This window comes from Alternaria atra (genome assembly GCF_907166805.1).
Source record: "Alternaria atra isolate CS162 genome assembly, contig: 34, whole genome shotgun sequence".
Taxonomy (NCBI): Eukaryota; Fungi; Ascomycota; class Dothideomycetes; order Pleosporales; family Pleosporaceae; genus Alternaria; species Alternaria atra.
The window spans coordinates 751,716-768,640 of NW_025091333.1; the positions used below are offsets into that span (position 1 = coordinate 751,716).

At 51.0% G+C, this 16,925-nt stretch overlaps 8 protein-coding genes across 8 annotated transcripts; 5 read left to right on the forward strand and 3 right to left on the reverse strand.

Annotated features, from left to right (window-relative positions):
* Positions 1 to 234: 234 nt before the first annotated feature.
* On the forward strand, positions 235 to 1,460 carry ALTATR162_LOCUS10692 (uncharacterized protein; the record flags this gene model as incomplete). The annotated part of the gene is made up of 2 exons (XM_043318330.1): positions 235 to 513; positions 564 to 1,460. 2 exons carry the CDS (start codon positions 235 to 237, stop codon positions 1,458 to 1,460), a joined length of 1,176 nt encoding a protein of 391 aa, XP_043174265.1.
* A 150-nt stretch (positions 1,461 to 1,610) lies between these two features.
* ALTATR162_LOCUS10693 (uncharacterized protein) lies at positions 1,611 to 2,789 on the reverse strand (the record flags this gene model as incomplete). Its single annotated transcript, XM_043318331.1, has 2 exons — positions 1,611 to 2,725; positions 2,780 to 2,789. 2 exons carry the CDS (start codon positions 2,787 to 2,789, stop codon positions 1,611 to 1,613), a joined length of 1,125 nt encoding a protein of 374 aa, XP_043174266.1.
* Positions 2,790 to 3,541: 752 nt separating this feature from the next.
* Positions 3,542 to 4,615, forward strand: ALTATR162_LOCUS10694 (uncharacterized protein; the record flags this gene model as incomplete). Its single annotated transcript, XM_043318332.1, has 1 exon — positions 3,542 to 4,615. One exon carries the CDS (start codon positions 3,542 to 3,544, stop codon positions 4,613 to 4,615), a length of 1,074 nt encoding a protein of 357 aa, XP_043174267.1.
* Positions 4,616 to 7,829: 3,214 nt separating this feature from the next.
* On the forward strand, positions 7,830 to 8,819 carry ALTATR162_LOCUS10695 (uncharacterized protein; the record flags this gene model as incomplete). Its single annotated transcript, XM_043318333.1, has 1 exon — positions 7,830 to 8,819. The coding sequence occupies one exon, from the start codon at positions 7,830 to 7,832 to the stop codon at positions 8,817 to 8,819; it is 990 nt and encodes a 329-aa protein (XP_043174268.1).
* A 209-nt stretch (positions 8,820 to 9,028) lies between these two features.
* On the reverse strand, positions 9,029 to 10,528 carry ALTATR162_LOCUS10696 (uncharacterized protein; the record flags this gene model as incomplete). Its single annotated transcript, XM_043318334.1, has 3 exons — positions 9,029 to 9,199; positions 9,287 to 10,145; positions 10,215 to 10,528. The coding sequence occupies 3 exons, from the start codon at positions 10,526 to 10,528 to the stop codon at positions 9,029 to 9,031; spliced, it is 1,344 nt and encodes a 447-aa protein (XP_043174269.1).
* A 107-nt stretch (positions 10,529 to 10,635) lies between these two features.
* ALTATR162_LOCUS10697 (uncharacterized protein) lies at positions 10,636 to 11,177 on the forward strand (the record flags this gene model as incomplete). The annotated part of the gene is made up of 3 exons (XM_043318335.1): positions 10,636 to 10,802; positions 10,851 to 11,005; positions 11,056 to 11,177. The coding sequence occupies 3 exons, from the start codon at positions 10,636 to 10,638 to the stop codon at positions 11,175 to 11,177; spliced, it is 444 nt and encodes a 147-aa protein (XP_043174270.1).
* Positions 11,178 to 11,883: 706 nt separating this feature from the next.
* ALTATR162_LOCUS10698 (uncharacterized protein) lies at positions 11,884 to 13,566 on the forward strand (the record flags this gene model as incomplete). The annotated part of the gene is made up of 1 exon (XM_043318336.1): positions 11,884 to 13,566. The coding sequence occupies one exon, from the start codon at positions 11,884 to 11,886 to the stop codon at positions 13,564 to 13,566; it is 1,683 nt and encodes a 560-aa protein (XP_043174271.1).
* Positions 13,567 to 14,373: 807 nt separating this feature from the next.
* On the reverse strand, positions 14,374 to 16,256 carry ALTATR162_LOCUS10699 (uncharacterized protein; the record flags this gene model as incomplete). Its single annotated transcript, XM_043318337.1, has 6 exons — positions 14,374 to 14,548; positions 14,608 to 15,478; positions 15,532 to 15,695; positions 15,760 to 15,782; positions 15,832 to 16,074; positions 16,128 to 16,256. 6 exons carry the CDS (start codon positions 16,254 to 16,256, stop codon positions 14,374 to 14,376), a joined length of 1,605 nt encoding a protein of 534 aa, XP_043174272.1.
* Positions 16,257 to 16,925: the final 669 nt, after the last annotated feature.

A 16,925-nucleotide genomic window follows, 5' to 3' on the forward strand; every position in this document is an offset into this window, starting at 1 on the left:
AGCCCGCAAATATGAACCAGACAGATGCTTTCGTTCCAGGGTCGCCCTATGATGTCACCCTCTTCCAAGGTTCGCGCTTTACTGCGACGGTCTTGGCGTCTGCTTGGACGCCTCGGCGCTGACGCTTCGAGCACCTGATTTACCCAACTAGTGACCGCATCCGTCCTCTGACCTCACCACCAAGCCTATCCTCCAATACCACGCAGTCTGTGGATATGTGAAGCGACATTACTGATGGGCTTCTTACGCGGCCTCTTTCTGTATTACTTTGTGCTCGTCGCCTCCTGTACTGCCAGTAGCAGAGGTGATGCGACGCAGCAGCCCCTACCCGGTGCATCAGCCGCTGGTAATGAAACCCTAATCAGCCAGAAGCTGTTCTGGGAACTCGAAGAACTTGCGCGCATCGTCGATATATCCTACTGTGTAGGCACGGCCGGCCTAGGCATTCAGAAGCCCTTCAAGTGCCTCAGCCACTGCGGAGATCGCGACTTTGAGACGTTCGAGTTGGTTACAGTAAGTCGCCGCATCCAGCAATGTGTCGCATGAGGTGCTGATATATCTAGGCATGGAATACTGGACCTTTCCTGTCTGACTCCTGCGGCTACATCGCTCTGTCGCATTCTCCTACCAACCCGCGCCTGATCCTCGCCTTCCGCGGCACCTACTCGGTTGCCAACACCATCGCCGACCTCTCCACCATACCGCAGGAATACGTCCCATATCCAGGCGACGATGACGATGACACCTCAGACTATATCGCACCGAGACTAGACGTGGATGAAGACACGCCACCTGCTGATCCACCAAAGTGCGACAACTGTACTGTACACACCGGCTTCTATTCTTCATGGCTCAATACCCGCAACGTCGTCCTGCCACATGTGTCCAAGGCTATGGACAAGCATCCCGATTACAAGCTGGTCTTGGTGGGACACTCGTTGGGTGGCGCCATTGCGACTCTTGCCGGGCTAGACTTCAAGGCTCGTGGATGGGATCCCTACGTGACAACCTTTGGCGAACCCAGACTTGGCAACAAGGAATTCAACAAGTATGTGGATGAGCGCTTCAGCATCACTTCGGACCACGAACGCAACAAACTCCACCGTGTCACTCACGTCGGAGACCCCGTACCTTTGCTACCGCTATCGGAATGGGGCTTCAGCATGCACAGTGACGAGATCTTCATATCCGAGTCAAGCCTGCCTTTCTCAGTTGCCGACATCCACTACTGCGATGGCGACGAAGACGCGCACTGCATTGCTGGGAGCGACCAAGACAAGCCTGCCTGGGGCGTGCCTACTCGCTTCAAGTTCTGGCAGCTCTTCTTTGCCCATCGTGATTACTTCTGGCGACTGGGCCTATGTCTGCCAGGCGGTAACCCACGAGACTGGTATGACAAGTATCCCGGGCACAGCACAGATGATGGTGACGAAGATGCGCCTGAAACTATTGAGTTGTAATGACTTGTAGTCTTTTGCCTGTAATGTTTTAAATCGTAATTCGTACACCAAGCCCGTATATATGCTTTTCGCTATTGACACGTGTGACAACGCCGAGACCATCCTTACGCCGCGCCTGCAGACCATAGTACCTGAAGAGAAAAAGACGTTTTAGTTGGTGCCGTTCTGGCTGAGTAGAGTCCTCCTCTTGGCGACAGCGCCAGCAAGCTCGGCGAGCACTGTCTCGGTGGTTTCCCAGTCGATGCATGCATCAGTGATGGACATGCCGTACTCGAGGCCAGCCTTGCCTTCCTTGGGGACCTTCTGAGTGCCAGCCTTGATGTTGCTCTCGATCATGACACCCATGACAGCCGTCTCTCCAGCCTCGATCTGCTCAGCAACCGCATGCGCAACCTTGGGCTGGTTCATGTGGTTCTTTTCCGAGTTGCCGTGACTGCAGTCAATCATCAAACGCGAGTTCATGCCCTTGGATTCGAGCTTCTCGCGCGCCTCCTTGACGCTCTTCGCATCGTAGTTTGTGCCCTTCTTTCCACCGCGAAGGATGATGAAGCAGTCGTCGTTGCCAATGGTGCCGACAATGGCGACAACGCCAGGCTTGGTGACGGAGAGGAAGTGGTGGGGGTGCTTCGCGGAGCCGATGGCGTCAATAGCGACATCGAGGGTACCGTCTGTGCCGTTCTTGAAACCAACCGGGAAGGACAGACCCGAAGCAAGCTCACGGTGAAGCTGCGACTCTGTAGTCCGGGCACCGATTGCGCCTACACTGAACATATCGGCCAAGAACTGGGGGGAGATGGTATCAAGCATCTCGCTCGCCAGAGGCATTCCCTTCTCAGTCAGATCAGCAAAGAGCTGTCTTGAGATGCGCAGGCCCTTGTTGATCTTGAAGCTGTTGTCGATGTCCGGGTCGTTGATGAGACCTTTCCAGCCTACAGTCGTGCGCGGCTTCTCCAAGTAAGAGCGCATGACAATGAGGAGATCATCCTGGTACTTCTCCTTGAGCTTCATCAACCGGTCGCAGTATTCGAGGGCGGCGGGAGGGTCGTGGATAGAGCACGGGCCGATGACGACGAGTAACCGCTTCTGTGCATCTTTGCCTTGGACAATCTCAACAGCTTCGTCACGCGCCTTGAGCACTGTGTCTCTTGACTTGGCTGTCTGGGGGATCTCGCTCTGAAGAAGGTCGGGGTGTGAGGGATTGTAGCCCTTGATGCGCCAATCTTCCGAGTTGTGCGGTCGCCGACGGCTTTGTTCTCGATGTGGAACTGCGACGACGTGTTAGAAAGTAGGACCGGAGGCAGCTGTGAATGTTGGTGTACATACAGACATGTCTATGGAAACAACGGAGAGAAGATTAGATAGTTCTCGGGTATATGCAAGGAAACCAGAGTCGAAAGCTCTAAACAGGACGGTGACTGTGGTTTTATTTGCCTTTCCTCTCCTTGCAGGCGACCAAGACCCTTATGAGTCGAATGTTTTCTGGTATGACGGCCGAGTCGGGGGCGTCCTCATTGGTCAATGGGCGGGGCATTCGCGCCGATTTTTAGGTGGCGCGGGGTCGAGCCTCCATCGTCATCGCCGGTTCGGCCACGCCCTGGCGCATGCAATTAATTCTGAAGAGCGATATTCGGCCCTATACTCAAACCTACTTGAGGAATATTGCATAGTACTAGATGGTTTCCAATACGATGCCTTCACAGCTATTTGAATACAGAAGTAGAGAGGGTTTTCGCAAGCATCATGGCCGCGGGGCTTATTGAGACCTCCACCGAGATGAGTATTGACATACCATATTTGGGTTTCAATGATAAATGCCAGCCGATATTTGACTCTTCTTAAATATCAATGGATATGTTTTGATGGCCGAAAAGAGTTTGTACGAGCTGTCCATTAGGCTTTGACAAGCGTGCCGTCATTGCTACTCCACCAGCTATACATACGTCACAGCCATGCCATACCGAAGAAGCCGTTGCGGGCCAATCTACAGCCCTCCCACCCATATACATAATCTCGACTTCTACATTGTGCTGTCACAATACAACTCCTCTCACACTTTCCAATCATCCCAAATATAATTCATCATGGGCAGCCTCGACTATACCTCCCTTCAAAACATCCCTATTAGCTACGCAACATGCTCGCTCGGATCACCATCAAACCCTCCACCTCTCCTTGACCGCCTAAATGCCATAGCCGCCGCAGGCTTCACCGCCGTCGAGCTTTCTTTCCCGGACATCCTCTCCTATGGCCAAACACTACTCGGCCATGAAGTCGAACCGTCCAACTACGATGAGCTGTGCAAAGTAGCGGGCGAGATCAAAAAGGAGTGCGATAAAAGGAACCTCGGGATCATGATGTTGCAGCCGTTTGCCAACTACGAAGGCTGGCCCGAAGGTTCCGATGGCCGCAAAGACGCCATGGAGCGGGCCCGCGGCTGGGTCCGCATCATGCAGGCGTGCGGGACAGATCTGCTGCAAGTCGGATCGACGGATTCACCACTCGAGAAGCTAGACAAAAGCAAAATGGTCTCCGACCTCCAGGTTCTCTGCGACATGCTCAAGGAACACAACTTCCGATTGGCCTATGAGAACTGGTGTTGGTCGACGCACGCGCCTGACTGGAAAGATGTCTGGACCATTGTCCAGCAGGTAGACCGTCCAAACATCGGCCTTTGTCTTGATACTTTCCAGACTGCTGGTGGAGAGTGGGGTGATCCTAGGACGGCCTCTGGTCTGCGAGAAGATGTATCAAGAGACGAGATGGAAAAGCGATTCCACAAGAGCCTGGAGGAGCTGAGCTCCACCATCCCCAAGGACAAGATCTACCTCCTGCAAATTAGCGATGCCTACAAAGTCCCCCAAGCCTTCAATGATGAGCGTGACGATGCAGGTTTGCTGCCTCGTGGACGATGGAGTCACGACTTTAGACCTCTACCTTACAACGGAGGTTACCTACCGGTTGCTGACGTTGCGAGGGCAGTGCTCAAGACGGGATTCAGAGGCTGGTTCAGCTACGAGGTTTTTGACGGAGGTGCAGATGGCAAGGCTACGGATGTTGACATTATGGCTTATGCGCATGCTGCCAAGAATGTACAAGACAGGCTGCTGCAGGAGTGTGCTGGCCACAAGGTTCCGGAAGGGATTGCAACAAGGTAGATAGCTGCTGAAGTTGTTGGAGATGAAGCGGGTCACTGTAAAGATACTGTGTTTATATTAGCTGCGAAGCAACTACTGTAGAGAAGAGTTCCATACTGATGTGGTAGTAATGAAGGACGTGGAAAATAGTTAAACACGGGGAGGACGAAGAACGAGAGGATAGGAAGATTTGGAATGATAAACACAAAAGATAAGCCACCTCACACTCATCGCTCCCACCCAAAACTCATTTCAATACACCCACCGCAACAGACGTCAAAACCGCCTCCGTGACCATAACCGGTGCCACTGTCCGTGTAGCCGCCAAACTCGTACGCGATACGGTACTAAACTCTCTCATTAGCCACGAAATGTATTCTTAACACAAAATCTCGTGGCCAGGATAAGGACACTCAGGATCACTAGTCTTTGGCTTCTTCTTCGTCTTAATCGTCTTCGTTATCAATGTCGTCTTCATTTTGCCACAGTAGATCCCCGGGTAAGGATATGGACAGCGCGAATCGGGAGTTATTACGCTCGTGATAACGGCAGGGTCGGTATCTTGTGTCGAGGTTTCGCTAGGCGGAAGAGAAGTTTTAAGTGTGAAAAAATGCATCGTGGACGTAGGCTTCTTAGGCATCAGTTTCGAGGTCTGTGGTTGAGTTAGTATTTGTACTGTAAACGACAATTTGGTGGGGTGTGTTTGGCATTGTGTGAACGAGTCAAACTTAGTAGCGAGTAGCTAAGTAAGTCTTCTGTCTCGACGGCTTCTCTCTTAAGGACGGGAAAGATTTCGTTAGACGCCTGGTTGGCTTGGGGTTGGCCGCTAGCCAGAGAGAGGATAGAGTTTAGGGGTGTTACCGGTCTGATACAGCTTGCCGTCAACGTTGATGGTCTTCTGACCGTGGTGATGGGTACCACGACGATTACGGGTGTGAATTTTGCTGTTGAGAGTGAAATGATCGTCATGATGGAGCTCCGAGCTCGTGAGCTTGAGTGCAAGGGAAGACCGAAAAGACTTTCATGGGAGGATGTATTTACTGGCTTCTTAGATATGGAGGTTGGAAATGAAGGTACAGAGCTTGTGGGTAGTGGCACTGGACTCCATATGAGTGATGCCGAACTGCAATAAAGGCTCGATACGCTTGAGTGGGCCGGTAAGTACTGGGATATATTCTTCAAGGAAAGAGATGCAGAGCTTGCATGTGGCTTTGGAGAAGTTGCGCTTGACGAGAAGCTGATGGTAACGTTTGCGGTTGTCGACATAGTTACTACTGGAATCGAAAGCAAAGGAGCTTGATCAAAGGAAACAGCTGACGAACTTGGGTATATCGGTAGGTACTGAGATGCAGAACTTGAGTCAGAACCCGAGCTTGGTCTCGAGGAAGCTGCGCTCGGTGAGACACTGACGAGGAGGCCTGGAGATAGCGGCCTAGCCGTTGTTACGACTGAACTGGAAAGAACTGGCCACTGCCACGCATCCCCGGAGGAAGTCAGTAACAGCCCCGTGGAAGCAACCACAGTTGAAGAAGGCGCCGGACCGGGTAGACCAGAGCCAAACAGCATACCAGGAGTCCATATCGATATAGCATAATTTCCAGTTCCTAGCACTGAGTTGCTCGTGATGGTGGAATGACATGACTCTGTAGTCGTAGTAGGAAGCGCATCTTGGATAATAGTGGAAGTGGCTGCAGAGTTCGATGCTAATGTTGGATGTGAGGTGTGTATACTAGAGTCGCTGTATGTTGTTGGAAGTAGCAGGCTTGCGTATGTTTCTAGAAAATCGATTAAACGCGATACAAGTTGACCATCTTTTGATTTCCTGTCTACAGGGTGGACTGGAGATGAGAGACCATGAACTGCGGCCAAAAGAGTTGCACAAACGGCGACACGCATTTTGTTACTTATGAGGTAGTACACTTGATCAACGTAGGCGTTCCGTTCTGATGATCCATCAAATATAAATGTGATGTTCTTCCCAGGAACGATCGTTGAATCACTGCGAGCTCCACCAATATCTTAGACATGTAGCTCCTTTGTTCTTGTTTGAAGTACCGTAAGAACTGACCTACGTGGCTGCATAACTTGAAGCACATGTGAAAGAGACTGTCTTTGTGTACTCTTTCCGGTCGACCCAAAATTCGGATTCATCGTTGGAAATGCAATCGATCGTCTATCCATAGTAACACGAATACAGGAAGTCATCCGCCCGCTTCCTCGATCCGACGAAAAGAGTTCTGATAGCTAGAGAACAGATGGTGCGGGACGATATGAATCATCATAGAAGACATCAACAAAAGAACTACGATCAGGCAGGCTTCAGTACGGCCTACATTTGGCAATCCATACGTGACGTAGGAAGAGCAAAACTGCGGGCGTCGGAAACGTGCCCGTCTTTCAGGAGCAGTGTATTGCTCAGCTAAGTGGGTTGCTCCATAAAAGTCCTACTACGATACGCTGTGGGACCATGCGAACAAGACATAATGAACAGTGATAGTTAAGATGAGTGATGAGTGGTCGCGATAGCAGTTGTGCCTTCCAGTTTAACCTCGGTAAAAACGATAAGACGGGAGGAGTGGATCTCCTAGCCACCGCGTGAAGTACTTCACGCAGTATTGCAGGAAAGCGAAAAACGATATTTTGCAAAGTCCAAGACCTGTAAATAACAGCAGAGCCTGAAGTTGCACCAATGCTCCTTGCTTTCCTTTGGTGGACAATTTACGGCCCGCAAGCCGCTCCGTCTTTCCGAAATTCGTACCCCTTTCACGGTTCCCAAGCACCTTAAGTACTTGTCGCTTAGCATGCTCAGACGGTGAGCCCGAGGCAGTATGTACAGCGCTATGCAGTCATCCAACGACACTTTGATGGAGCAAACTAGGCCGTAAAGCAACGGAACCGCGGGCCTGCTTCCAACCCACGGGATACGTACACCATCACATGCAGGGCAGGCCGACTAAACCTTCTCAACAACGGTGCACAATCACACACCTATGTCTGTATGTTAGATAGATTTCGCGGACAAACGGCCTTGAGCTTTTATCTGGATAAGCCAAGGTGGGCTGAATAGGCTGAAAGGGTGTTACGTCCCCGCTGTTTGTTACTTGATATTGCTTGCGCGTGAGGCGCCACCAACGCGGAAAGTCTTCGACGTCGATATAAGAGATACAGGGAGCCTCTGTTTGATCGATATTTCCAGGCTCTGCATTTGCGCAATTCACAAGTTCAAATCTTCAATATGCCGTCTACTAAAAGCAAGAATATCATCATTACCGGCGGTGCGCGAGGGATTGGTCGCTGCACAGCGCGACACTTGCTATCGTTACCAGCATCGCATCGCGTTTTTATCATCGACTTCGACGCGGAAGAGCTTGAATACGCAGTGAACACACACCTAGCCGCCTACGCACCACGCGTCAGCTCATCGATAACCAACCTCCGCAACCCAGAGGAAATCCGTAGCGCAGTCGCCAAAGCCGCTGACTTCTTCGGCGGCCGCATAGATGTGCTGGTCAATAATGCCGGAGTAGCTCGAGGGTTCTTCAACGCAGGCAACGGTACTATGGAGGACCTTGCTACGGGAGAGCAATGGGAAGCGTACATTGCTACCAATCTCAGTGCACCCTTCTACATGAGCCAAGCCGTCATCCCTTTCATGAAGAGCCAGAACACACAGAAAGATGGTACACCAGGAGTTGATCGGTCGAGGGATCTGAAGCGTACGGAGGAATTCAACCAGTTGCCACTGAACCTTCATGGCGAGGACAAGTTGGAAGAGGGAGGCTGCATCATCAACGTTGCCTCCTTTCGCGCCCATCAGTCAGACCCGGACTGCGAAGGCTATGCTGCGAGCAAAGGTGGCGTGTTGGCCCTCACACAAGCCATGTCTGTTTCGTGCCAGCGCTGGGGTATCCGAGTCATGGCCATCTCGCCAGGTTGGGTCAGCGTGCAGCACGAGTGCAAAGCTCGTGATTTGCAGATCAAAGAGACGCAGAACGGATCATATAAAGAGGTTGCGCCGCACGAGGAGGACGCGGTAAAGCTGAGGATGAAGGCTTGGGCAGAGGATCTGGACGAACTCTATCACAAGCAACATCCGGCCGGCAGAGTGGGTAGGGGAGAAGATCTTGCTGAAATGGTTGAGTACGTCATGGGTGCAGGTTTCTTGAGTGGACAAGAGTTGATCTTGGATGGTGGTGCGAACCGGAGAAAGAATCCCAATATTTGAGAAGTCTCTATAAATCAACAAAGACATGGCCAAAACCAACTTTGTAGCTATCCATGTGTAACAAAGGGTCATATCGAGTGCGATACGCCGCCAACGCCTTGCTTGCAGTCATACCAGAAAATCAATGCCACAATAGGCAGGAATCCAACTCTCAAGGAATAAGTTGGGTGGGGAAAAATGGTGCGTGTGAACCGAACAAGAAAATACTATCATTTGAAGAGAACTTCAATCATGCACGCGTCTTCGTCTTCCATATCGTAGTCGGCTACCGTGTCCAAGGGCATTAGTCGATCACCGTCGAACATGAGTGTGACTGGCTGGCTCTTATCAATTTTGAGACGAGATTTGTAAGCGCTTGCAATATGAGCAATAGTGGTGTTCTAATGGTTTAGTTAGAATATGGACAGAGGTTATGATACTTGATGTCTCAAGTCTTGGCACACTGCGAAGGGACAACCTGGACATACCTCTTTCACCGTCAACTTAAAATCAGAGTGCCCTTTCGCCTTAAGGATTAAGCGGAAGCGTTTCTCTTCGGGTCCAGGTTCGGGTTCCGGGGTTGGAGTCCTTTCTTTCGTCACCAAGGCTGCTTCGGCTGCCAGCTTCTTCGCTATAGCTGCAGCGGCGTCGTCCTTCTTTCGCTGCTTGTAGATCTCCTCTGTCCAAGCTTCGACATGGATCTTGGGGAGGTTGATGTCATCGTATATGTTGGAGTCTCCTTCGACGGATACGTTCCCATTGACGTCTACCTGTATCCCTAACCGTTGTATCGATGTGCTATCGTAGAGACGTGTGCCTTTCCATGTAAAGAAGACGTTGCGTGTCATTTGATCCGGAAACTTCTCCTTTCCACACCATGCCAGCCGTGGCTTCCCAATGGTTGTGTCTACTCTAACCTTGACCATCAATGGGTTCGCGTCCGGCATTTGTGGATCAATGAACAGCTGCGCTATAGGCGCTTTCGGAGCATTACCATTTGCTTGTGCCTTGGCTGCTGCGACGCGCGCCCGCGCCCTAGCCCGCAGTGCAGCGAATGCGGGGTCGAGGTCTTCGTCGTCTTCGTCTTCGTCGTCTTTGATCTCTATAGGAGGTGGTTTCGATGGCCGGACGGCTACATCTTGCTTGAAGACGGAATTTGACGACGTGTAATCCAACGCAGGGTTATCATTGTAAGGCTTAGAGACGCAGCCTGAGTCGTCATCTTTGTCTGAATCGCCCAGATCAATCACGTTTGATTCTTTTGTGGTAATGAAATGCTCGAGGATGCGGATTTGGTCAGGGAATCGTAGCGTGCGGTGAGCGAGTCGGGTGGGAGATGCGATGGCGCTGGAGAGAGGGGGTTATGCTGCGCCTGACCAATTGTCAGTAGTAATTGCTAGACGAGACGCACGATACGTACGCTTTGCTAGCGTTCCTGCCTGCTCGTTCCTTGCTGGCTGAGCTGCTTTTGGTTGGGATAGGCTCTTCATTGTCGTTTGATATGCGACGCCGCTTTTGGTCGCGTGGTTCTGAATGTTTGCGCTTTCTGGCCGCTTCAGCTTTCTTTTCTCTTCTGCCCGTATTCTAGCTTGCTCGGCGACTATGTCGCTGAACTCATTCGAGTGGCTGAACATGTCCTCCCCATCCTTCTTGGGCGCATCTTGCCATGCTGCCCGCTTGAACAGGCTGCGCTTCTTGGGGGGTGCGGCGCTCGCGGTTTTGTCGGTCATCGTTGGCGCGATGCCATGAGCAACCAAGTTGGGTGAAGGAGGTATCGCACTACCCTGAGATAGTGTATAGGAGAGGATGGTTTCGATGTTGGGGAAGGCGCGGGCAAATGCAGGTGGGGCATCAACGCGCAGTCACGCTTCTCGTGATAGATGAGGAAGAGACGTGGTCTGTGCACTCTTCCTTTCCACCACCCAACATCGCCGTCTTTCCACTTCCTTATCCACCAGCGACCGAATTCGAGAATTATCAGCTCACGCCTGCTCAAACACTTACGTAAGCTTCTTTACTACCTGTCGTAACAAGTTGCTAAATGTTTGCCAGGAAATCACACATCACCAGCTTCATCACCATGTCCACCAACGGCGAAAGCCCAGCACCCGAAGCTGCAGGCGACTCAAGAGATCCTAGCGGCTTCCTTAGTGAGATCATTGGAGCTCCTGTCACTGTCAAGCTGAACTCTGGCATCATCTACAAAGGTGCTCCTCCACGTGCCCTTGATGTATACCAACTACTAATATCTACGCAGGTGATCTCCAATCAGTAGATGGCTACATGAACATCGCATTGGAACGATGCAAGGAGATCTCTGAGGGACGCGTCACCCGGAATTGGGGAGATGCTTTCGTCCGTGGTAACAACGGTATCTAATTCTCTACACTGGCTTTCACCCCGCTTTATACTAACTCAAGTGCAGTCACATACATTTGCGCAGACAACGCATGAAGATCTATGAGTTTCTAGTCCTATCCCGTTGAGCGGAGCGGTAACAGGCCGCATGTGATGATTGACGAACCATGCTATACATAACTAAACGCCAATGAGAGTTTGGACGACCATCTTAGAATGCATATCCGACGCTTTCACGAACAATCCAATGTCAAGGCTGCCTGCCGTCTGGCGGTGCAGGTGGCAGTATCGTGTCATTCAGGCCCTTGAACTACCATCATGTATCCGAGAGACTATCATCTGCAACAACTCACCTTCACCGAGCTGTATTCCAATATAGCCACCGGTGAGGATTGTATACGTATTTCTCTCTGTCAACAAAAGTCACCTTCCACTTTCCCCTTCACCACGTCGTCACTGCCTCCCAGAATCACAATCTCTGTCCAAAGACGCATTCACCTGCGCATGGCGCTGTAGCGACGCGCACTGCGCTGTTGAACAGCGCAAACACTGTGGAAATCTTTACGCGTAGCTACTGTTAACCTACACACAACAACACGCGCGTCTACAACTAATCTCAACTTGCTCTTCATAGGTCTTCGAGCATTGCCGCACTCGCATCGCTCGTGCTGTGACTGGCATGCACTAACCCTTTTTCGACTCCTTCACTCCAAAGGTCGCTCGAGCCATGACGATCCCCAGAGTCACATCCCGCGTTCAATTCCAGGGCCGAGCCAAACAGGGCGGGAAAAACAACAAGCAGCGCCCAGTGACGCCGAAAGCAAAACCGACAAACAACGACGCGCATGGCCCGACAAAGGCTCCTAGAGGTAGACGCCGCTACTTTGAACGCTGCTGTCACCAGATGAACCCGCTGACTGGCTCAGTGTACACACTCTCTGTTGAATCTGACAACTTCGACTATGATGACGATGAAAATCCTGTTGACGAGGACGCGAGACCTTTCCTCAAGAAGCGTGTGCTAACTACAGATGATCAAGAGTCTGATGGCGCCTTCAAAAGCGGTCTCCGAACTGCACTAATACTTTGCAGAGCTCCCCTCATTTCAAATAAGCCAAACGTTGCCGTTAGTAATGCAGATGAGCATGATCACGAGTTGGGCGGCGCTTCTCAGAGCGGTCATCCAGTTGAACCAAAAGACTCCTGTGTTCCATCTATCCCAGCCAGTCTAGATGCGCCAGATAGCATCACAGATGAGGATTGCGACCCATCTAACTCCCTTCTGTTACAGGCACCACTATGGTCGTGGCCGACAGATTGGTTTCCGGCAGACTCTTTACCAGTAGCACCAGAGACTACAACAGATTCATCTCCAGAGGGAGAAGATGATACGGTAGATCTATCCCAAGTGGCGGAGGACACAATAGTAAATTCATCGCCAGTGGTAGAAGAGACGAGAACCGATCTATCAACAGTGGCAGAGGAGTCTACGGCAGTCTCATTGTCGGCGGCGCCAGATAGTACGGCAGTCTCATCATCAGTGACAGCAGATACTATATCAGATCTTTCATCAGTGTCGGCAAATACTACATCGGATTTATTATCAGAATCGGCAGATGTTACAGCAGGCTCGTCATCAGCGGCGACAGTTACTACAGCAGACTTATACCCAGCCGCTGCAGTTACTACAGTAAACTTGACTCCAGTGACGGCAACTCCTACAGCGAATTCTGCCCCAGAGGTAGTGCAGGGCACAACAGCACCCTCTCTAGGATCATGGCATCAGTGGATCGTTAACCTCTTCGCGGGATGTAAGTCAGGTCAGACCGAGACTAAAAAGTCCAGCAGCTCTCCTCAGTCAGCTCCCGAACAGCCTGTTTCGGTCATCTCTTGGGTTAGGGAGCGCAGCGATTCCGGACCAAAGATTGTACCACCTCCATTGCCGCGACTGGAACTCCCAAAAGTCCTGATCGAAACTCGCAATAAGAAGAACACAATCACTGACGGCCCAGGCCGTGAAGTCGCCATCTATCCACCACCTTACAATGATTTCATCGGCCGTGCCGTGATGAGTGGGGACGCAGATAACGCGACAGCATTGCAGCGCGGCTTCAGAGTAGCAAGCAACCCTCACCTCGCTCCACTCGCCCAACGCCGCAACAACTCTGATAGCAGTTTGCTGGACCGCAATGGCGATACATGGGCTGAATGGAACAAACTGAACATCACTGCTGATGCCATGCCTTTCAAAACCCCTCAGTCAGACAGCAGTTTGCTGCACCCTCAGTCTGGAGCGAGGATGGTGCGAAACACCAGTATGTACAGCGCTGAGCAGACCAAGGGCCAGACCGGTCATAGCTTCCTTGAGGATGCTGGACATCGATACCCTTTCGGAGGGCTGGGCTTGTAAATGTTGAAGAGAAAAGTGTCTCTTGGACTATGGTGGGTTGGGAACGTCCATTTAAGGACGCGTTGATGGAGAATGGACCGAGTCTAGGTGACTCGGATAACGAAGTACGGACCGCGTCCAATTATTGGGATTCTGGCTAACCGTTGAGATCTAGATTGCCTCTTTTCTTTTCTTGTTTTTCTTTCTTGCTTCTGGGGCATTGGAGTGGCACTGCTGCCCGTGCGAATGGTGGCTAAGGTGTTGCCACTTCTTCATGGCTAGTGCCCGCGGACTAGAAAGAGTGTGGCCGTTGCAACGTAGCTCCACATTTGGATTACGAATTGCGACGTGGTCCGAATTGGAATGCTCTGAGCTACCGGTGGCTTTTTTAGTCCTATTGAATCGGACCGAGAACCGGCAGTGCTTATGGTTTTCTTTTACCATTGCAGCCCCAGTGCGCTACTAAGCGAAGGTTACTAAATACGTTCGGTATTTGGCAGTGAGGCGGCGTTCAGCGAGTCTTTTCTTAATACCCAGCGTTTTAATGTATATTGAAGGTAAAACCACACGGTCTATGACATGTGACGTCATGTCGGGTGAAGATTGTGAGTTTCTTGAATCACCAAGGCACTTGAAGCAGCAATGGGCGTTACAAATGCGACATTGCGTATGTTCATATGTATCAGTTGTTGTGTGATATCTACAACTAGGAAAAACGTGCAGCCACAAAACAGCAAACAAACATGCCTCCATCATTCGTTATATCGTTGTTCTGCATATCCAGCAGCGAGCGTAAATAGTTGACCCTCTCATGCATCTCTAGCTCTTCTAGTTCGCGTCACCTATCGGAGTGAAGACGACCTTCGCACTAGGCTTGGGCAAGATAGTCGATCGCCATGTGAACAAGCGCTTCGCCGTCGGGTCGACGAGCTCACAGTCATAGTTAAGAATAACCTGACCCAGGATGACCTTCATAACAGCTGAGGCATAATACCTTCCAGGGCTATACATGTCGTTAGCAAGATCTCCATTTCGAACAGCGAAGCTAAGCTCAAGACTCACCAGGCCATTCTTCCGGTTCCCCAGACATGGAACGTCATGTCAAAGTCAGTCAGCTTTGTTGGCTTCTTCTGCATAATATCAAAAGCACCGTCGGCGTTCTCGAGACTCTTGACCAGCTGCGGGTCGGCGAAGCGGAAACCGCTGAATGTCGTTGCTTCGGGGTAGTCGACAGGATTTGTCATGATGGCTCGGACGGGTGTGCAGAACCAATCTCCAACGTTGACGTGGGTGCCGTCTTTGAGTGAGAAAGGTTGTAGCGCTGAACGACGTGTACTCTGTGACTCGACTGGCGTCAAACGCGCAGACTCCTTGATGAAGCTGTCGAGAAGCGGAAGTCCCACACCGCTTTGCTCAAAAGCAGCGTATTGGGACTCGCACTCCTTGCGCAGAGGCTCCGCGTACTCAGGATGCAAGCAAAGGTCGTGAATAGCAAAAGTCACGGTTGTGGAGACGGCATGAACAGAGCCGAACCAAATGGCCATTAGTTCGTGGACGACGCGTTGAGGTGTCCATGGTGCGTTCTTGGGCGACGTCTCCATGATCCATTGGATGCAGTCGGCGTGTTGAGGGACTTTTTGGCCTAGCTTAGCCGCATCTCGCTCGATGCATCTTTCTTGGGCGATGGGCAGAAGCCTGTTGAAGATGACGGCATGAGACTTGAGTGTACGGGCGATGATGCCACCGACGATAGGAGTCATGAATCCAGGTAGCAGGCGAACGATCTCAGCGCAGATCAGGGTCTCCTCAATGTATGCGAGAGCGGAGACCATGAACTGCTCATCCTTTGCTAGATCCTTTCCGAAGAAAGATACAGCATTGGAGAGAACCACCAACTTAACCGTCATATGATATACATCTGAATGCTTCTTTCCTGTTGATCGTCGTCAGCTTGAATGAAAATTGAAGTATTGGATGCATTATTACCATTGATTACTGGATGTCCGGCATGTAGTTCCTGGAACCTAGTGCGGATGATACAAGTAAGGTCAGGAAGGATCTTAGGTAGGTTGTTGGTCAAAAGCGTGCGAAGGGCGCGGATGAACCCAACACCCTCAGTACCACGTCGATCAAACCAGTTGAAGCCGTGCCTATGGCGCGTTAGTGAGTTTAATGCAAGATGATTGCTGTCGAGATACTCGAAGGTTATCTTACATGGTGTAGAGGGGCTGTAGCATCTGTATCTTGTTAGTTACCAAGAAGAACAAAGCCTTTCGAGATGCATACCTGCTTTGACGCTGCTTGAAGGGACAGCACCGTATCTGGCGCATTGTCTAGCTCCTTGATTTGCTGAGGGTCAGAGACGAAGACATAGCGGTTGTCAGGGGCGAAGAGCTCGAATGGCTTTCCTTTTGCCTCGTCGAACGCCTTCTGGATGATCTCAGGGCCCCAGAAGAGATATGCCCATGCTTGGTATCGCTTGGTGACAGGCTTGAAGATGATCTTCAGGATCCTTACTGGAGAAGAAGCCTAGTAAACTTGTCAGTATGATGCACACTCCTCCGTGTGCATTCGATACGTACCAATTTCTTCGCGACCAAGGCTTTGTAGAAAAAGAAAATCGATATCAAACCGAATATGCTGCTCGCAGCATTAACTGCTAACGGGCTAAGACCTGGTAGATGTATGCTCTGCATCTCTAGAAACTCCATACTGGCAGTAAAGTTTGGGTGTGAGAATTTAGATTGAGGCTAATGGACGCGGGGTGTTTAGGATTGGTACATATACTATGCTACCATCTTCACGGTGCTCTAGCTACAGGTTCTGCTACACGGCATGGCCGGATGAAGCGACCCATTACATTACGTCTAAGCCTCTATGCAAGTGAACTAAAGTCGTTGTTAGTTAGTTAAACTGTGCCGCTGTCCTGCAGTAAATTCCGATCAATATCAGCCCACCTGCATACTACACAAGCTGCGTCACTTGACGTGAAGTCTCACCTATCGTCGTGTTTCGCTTTCGAAAAAAAAAAGGCGAGCAACCGATCCTTTTCCTAGCGCTATCACAGCGTTTGCTATCCTAGAAAGTAAGTACACCCGATGCAACTACAAAAGAAAACACGAAGCGTATGCAGCCACCAGGCCGGAATGACCAACGGTCCGATCCACAAAGGTGTAGTGTGGGAATCGGGGAAAACGGTTGAACGTCTGGACGGGTCCGAGGCTGCGGGTCTAATGTAAGGTCGATGCGCAAACGAGTGGGCGAATCAGAGCCACATGAGGAAACGTTCCGTGCGCTAAATGACGGGAGAGCCTCTTGAGGACCCTTGGCCTTTAATACGGCTAAATCATGCCGTAATCCTTGATTGATTGCTGTCGAGA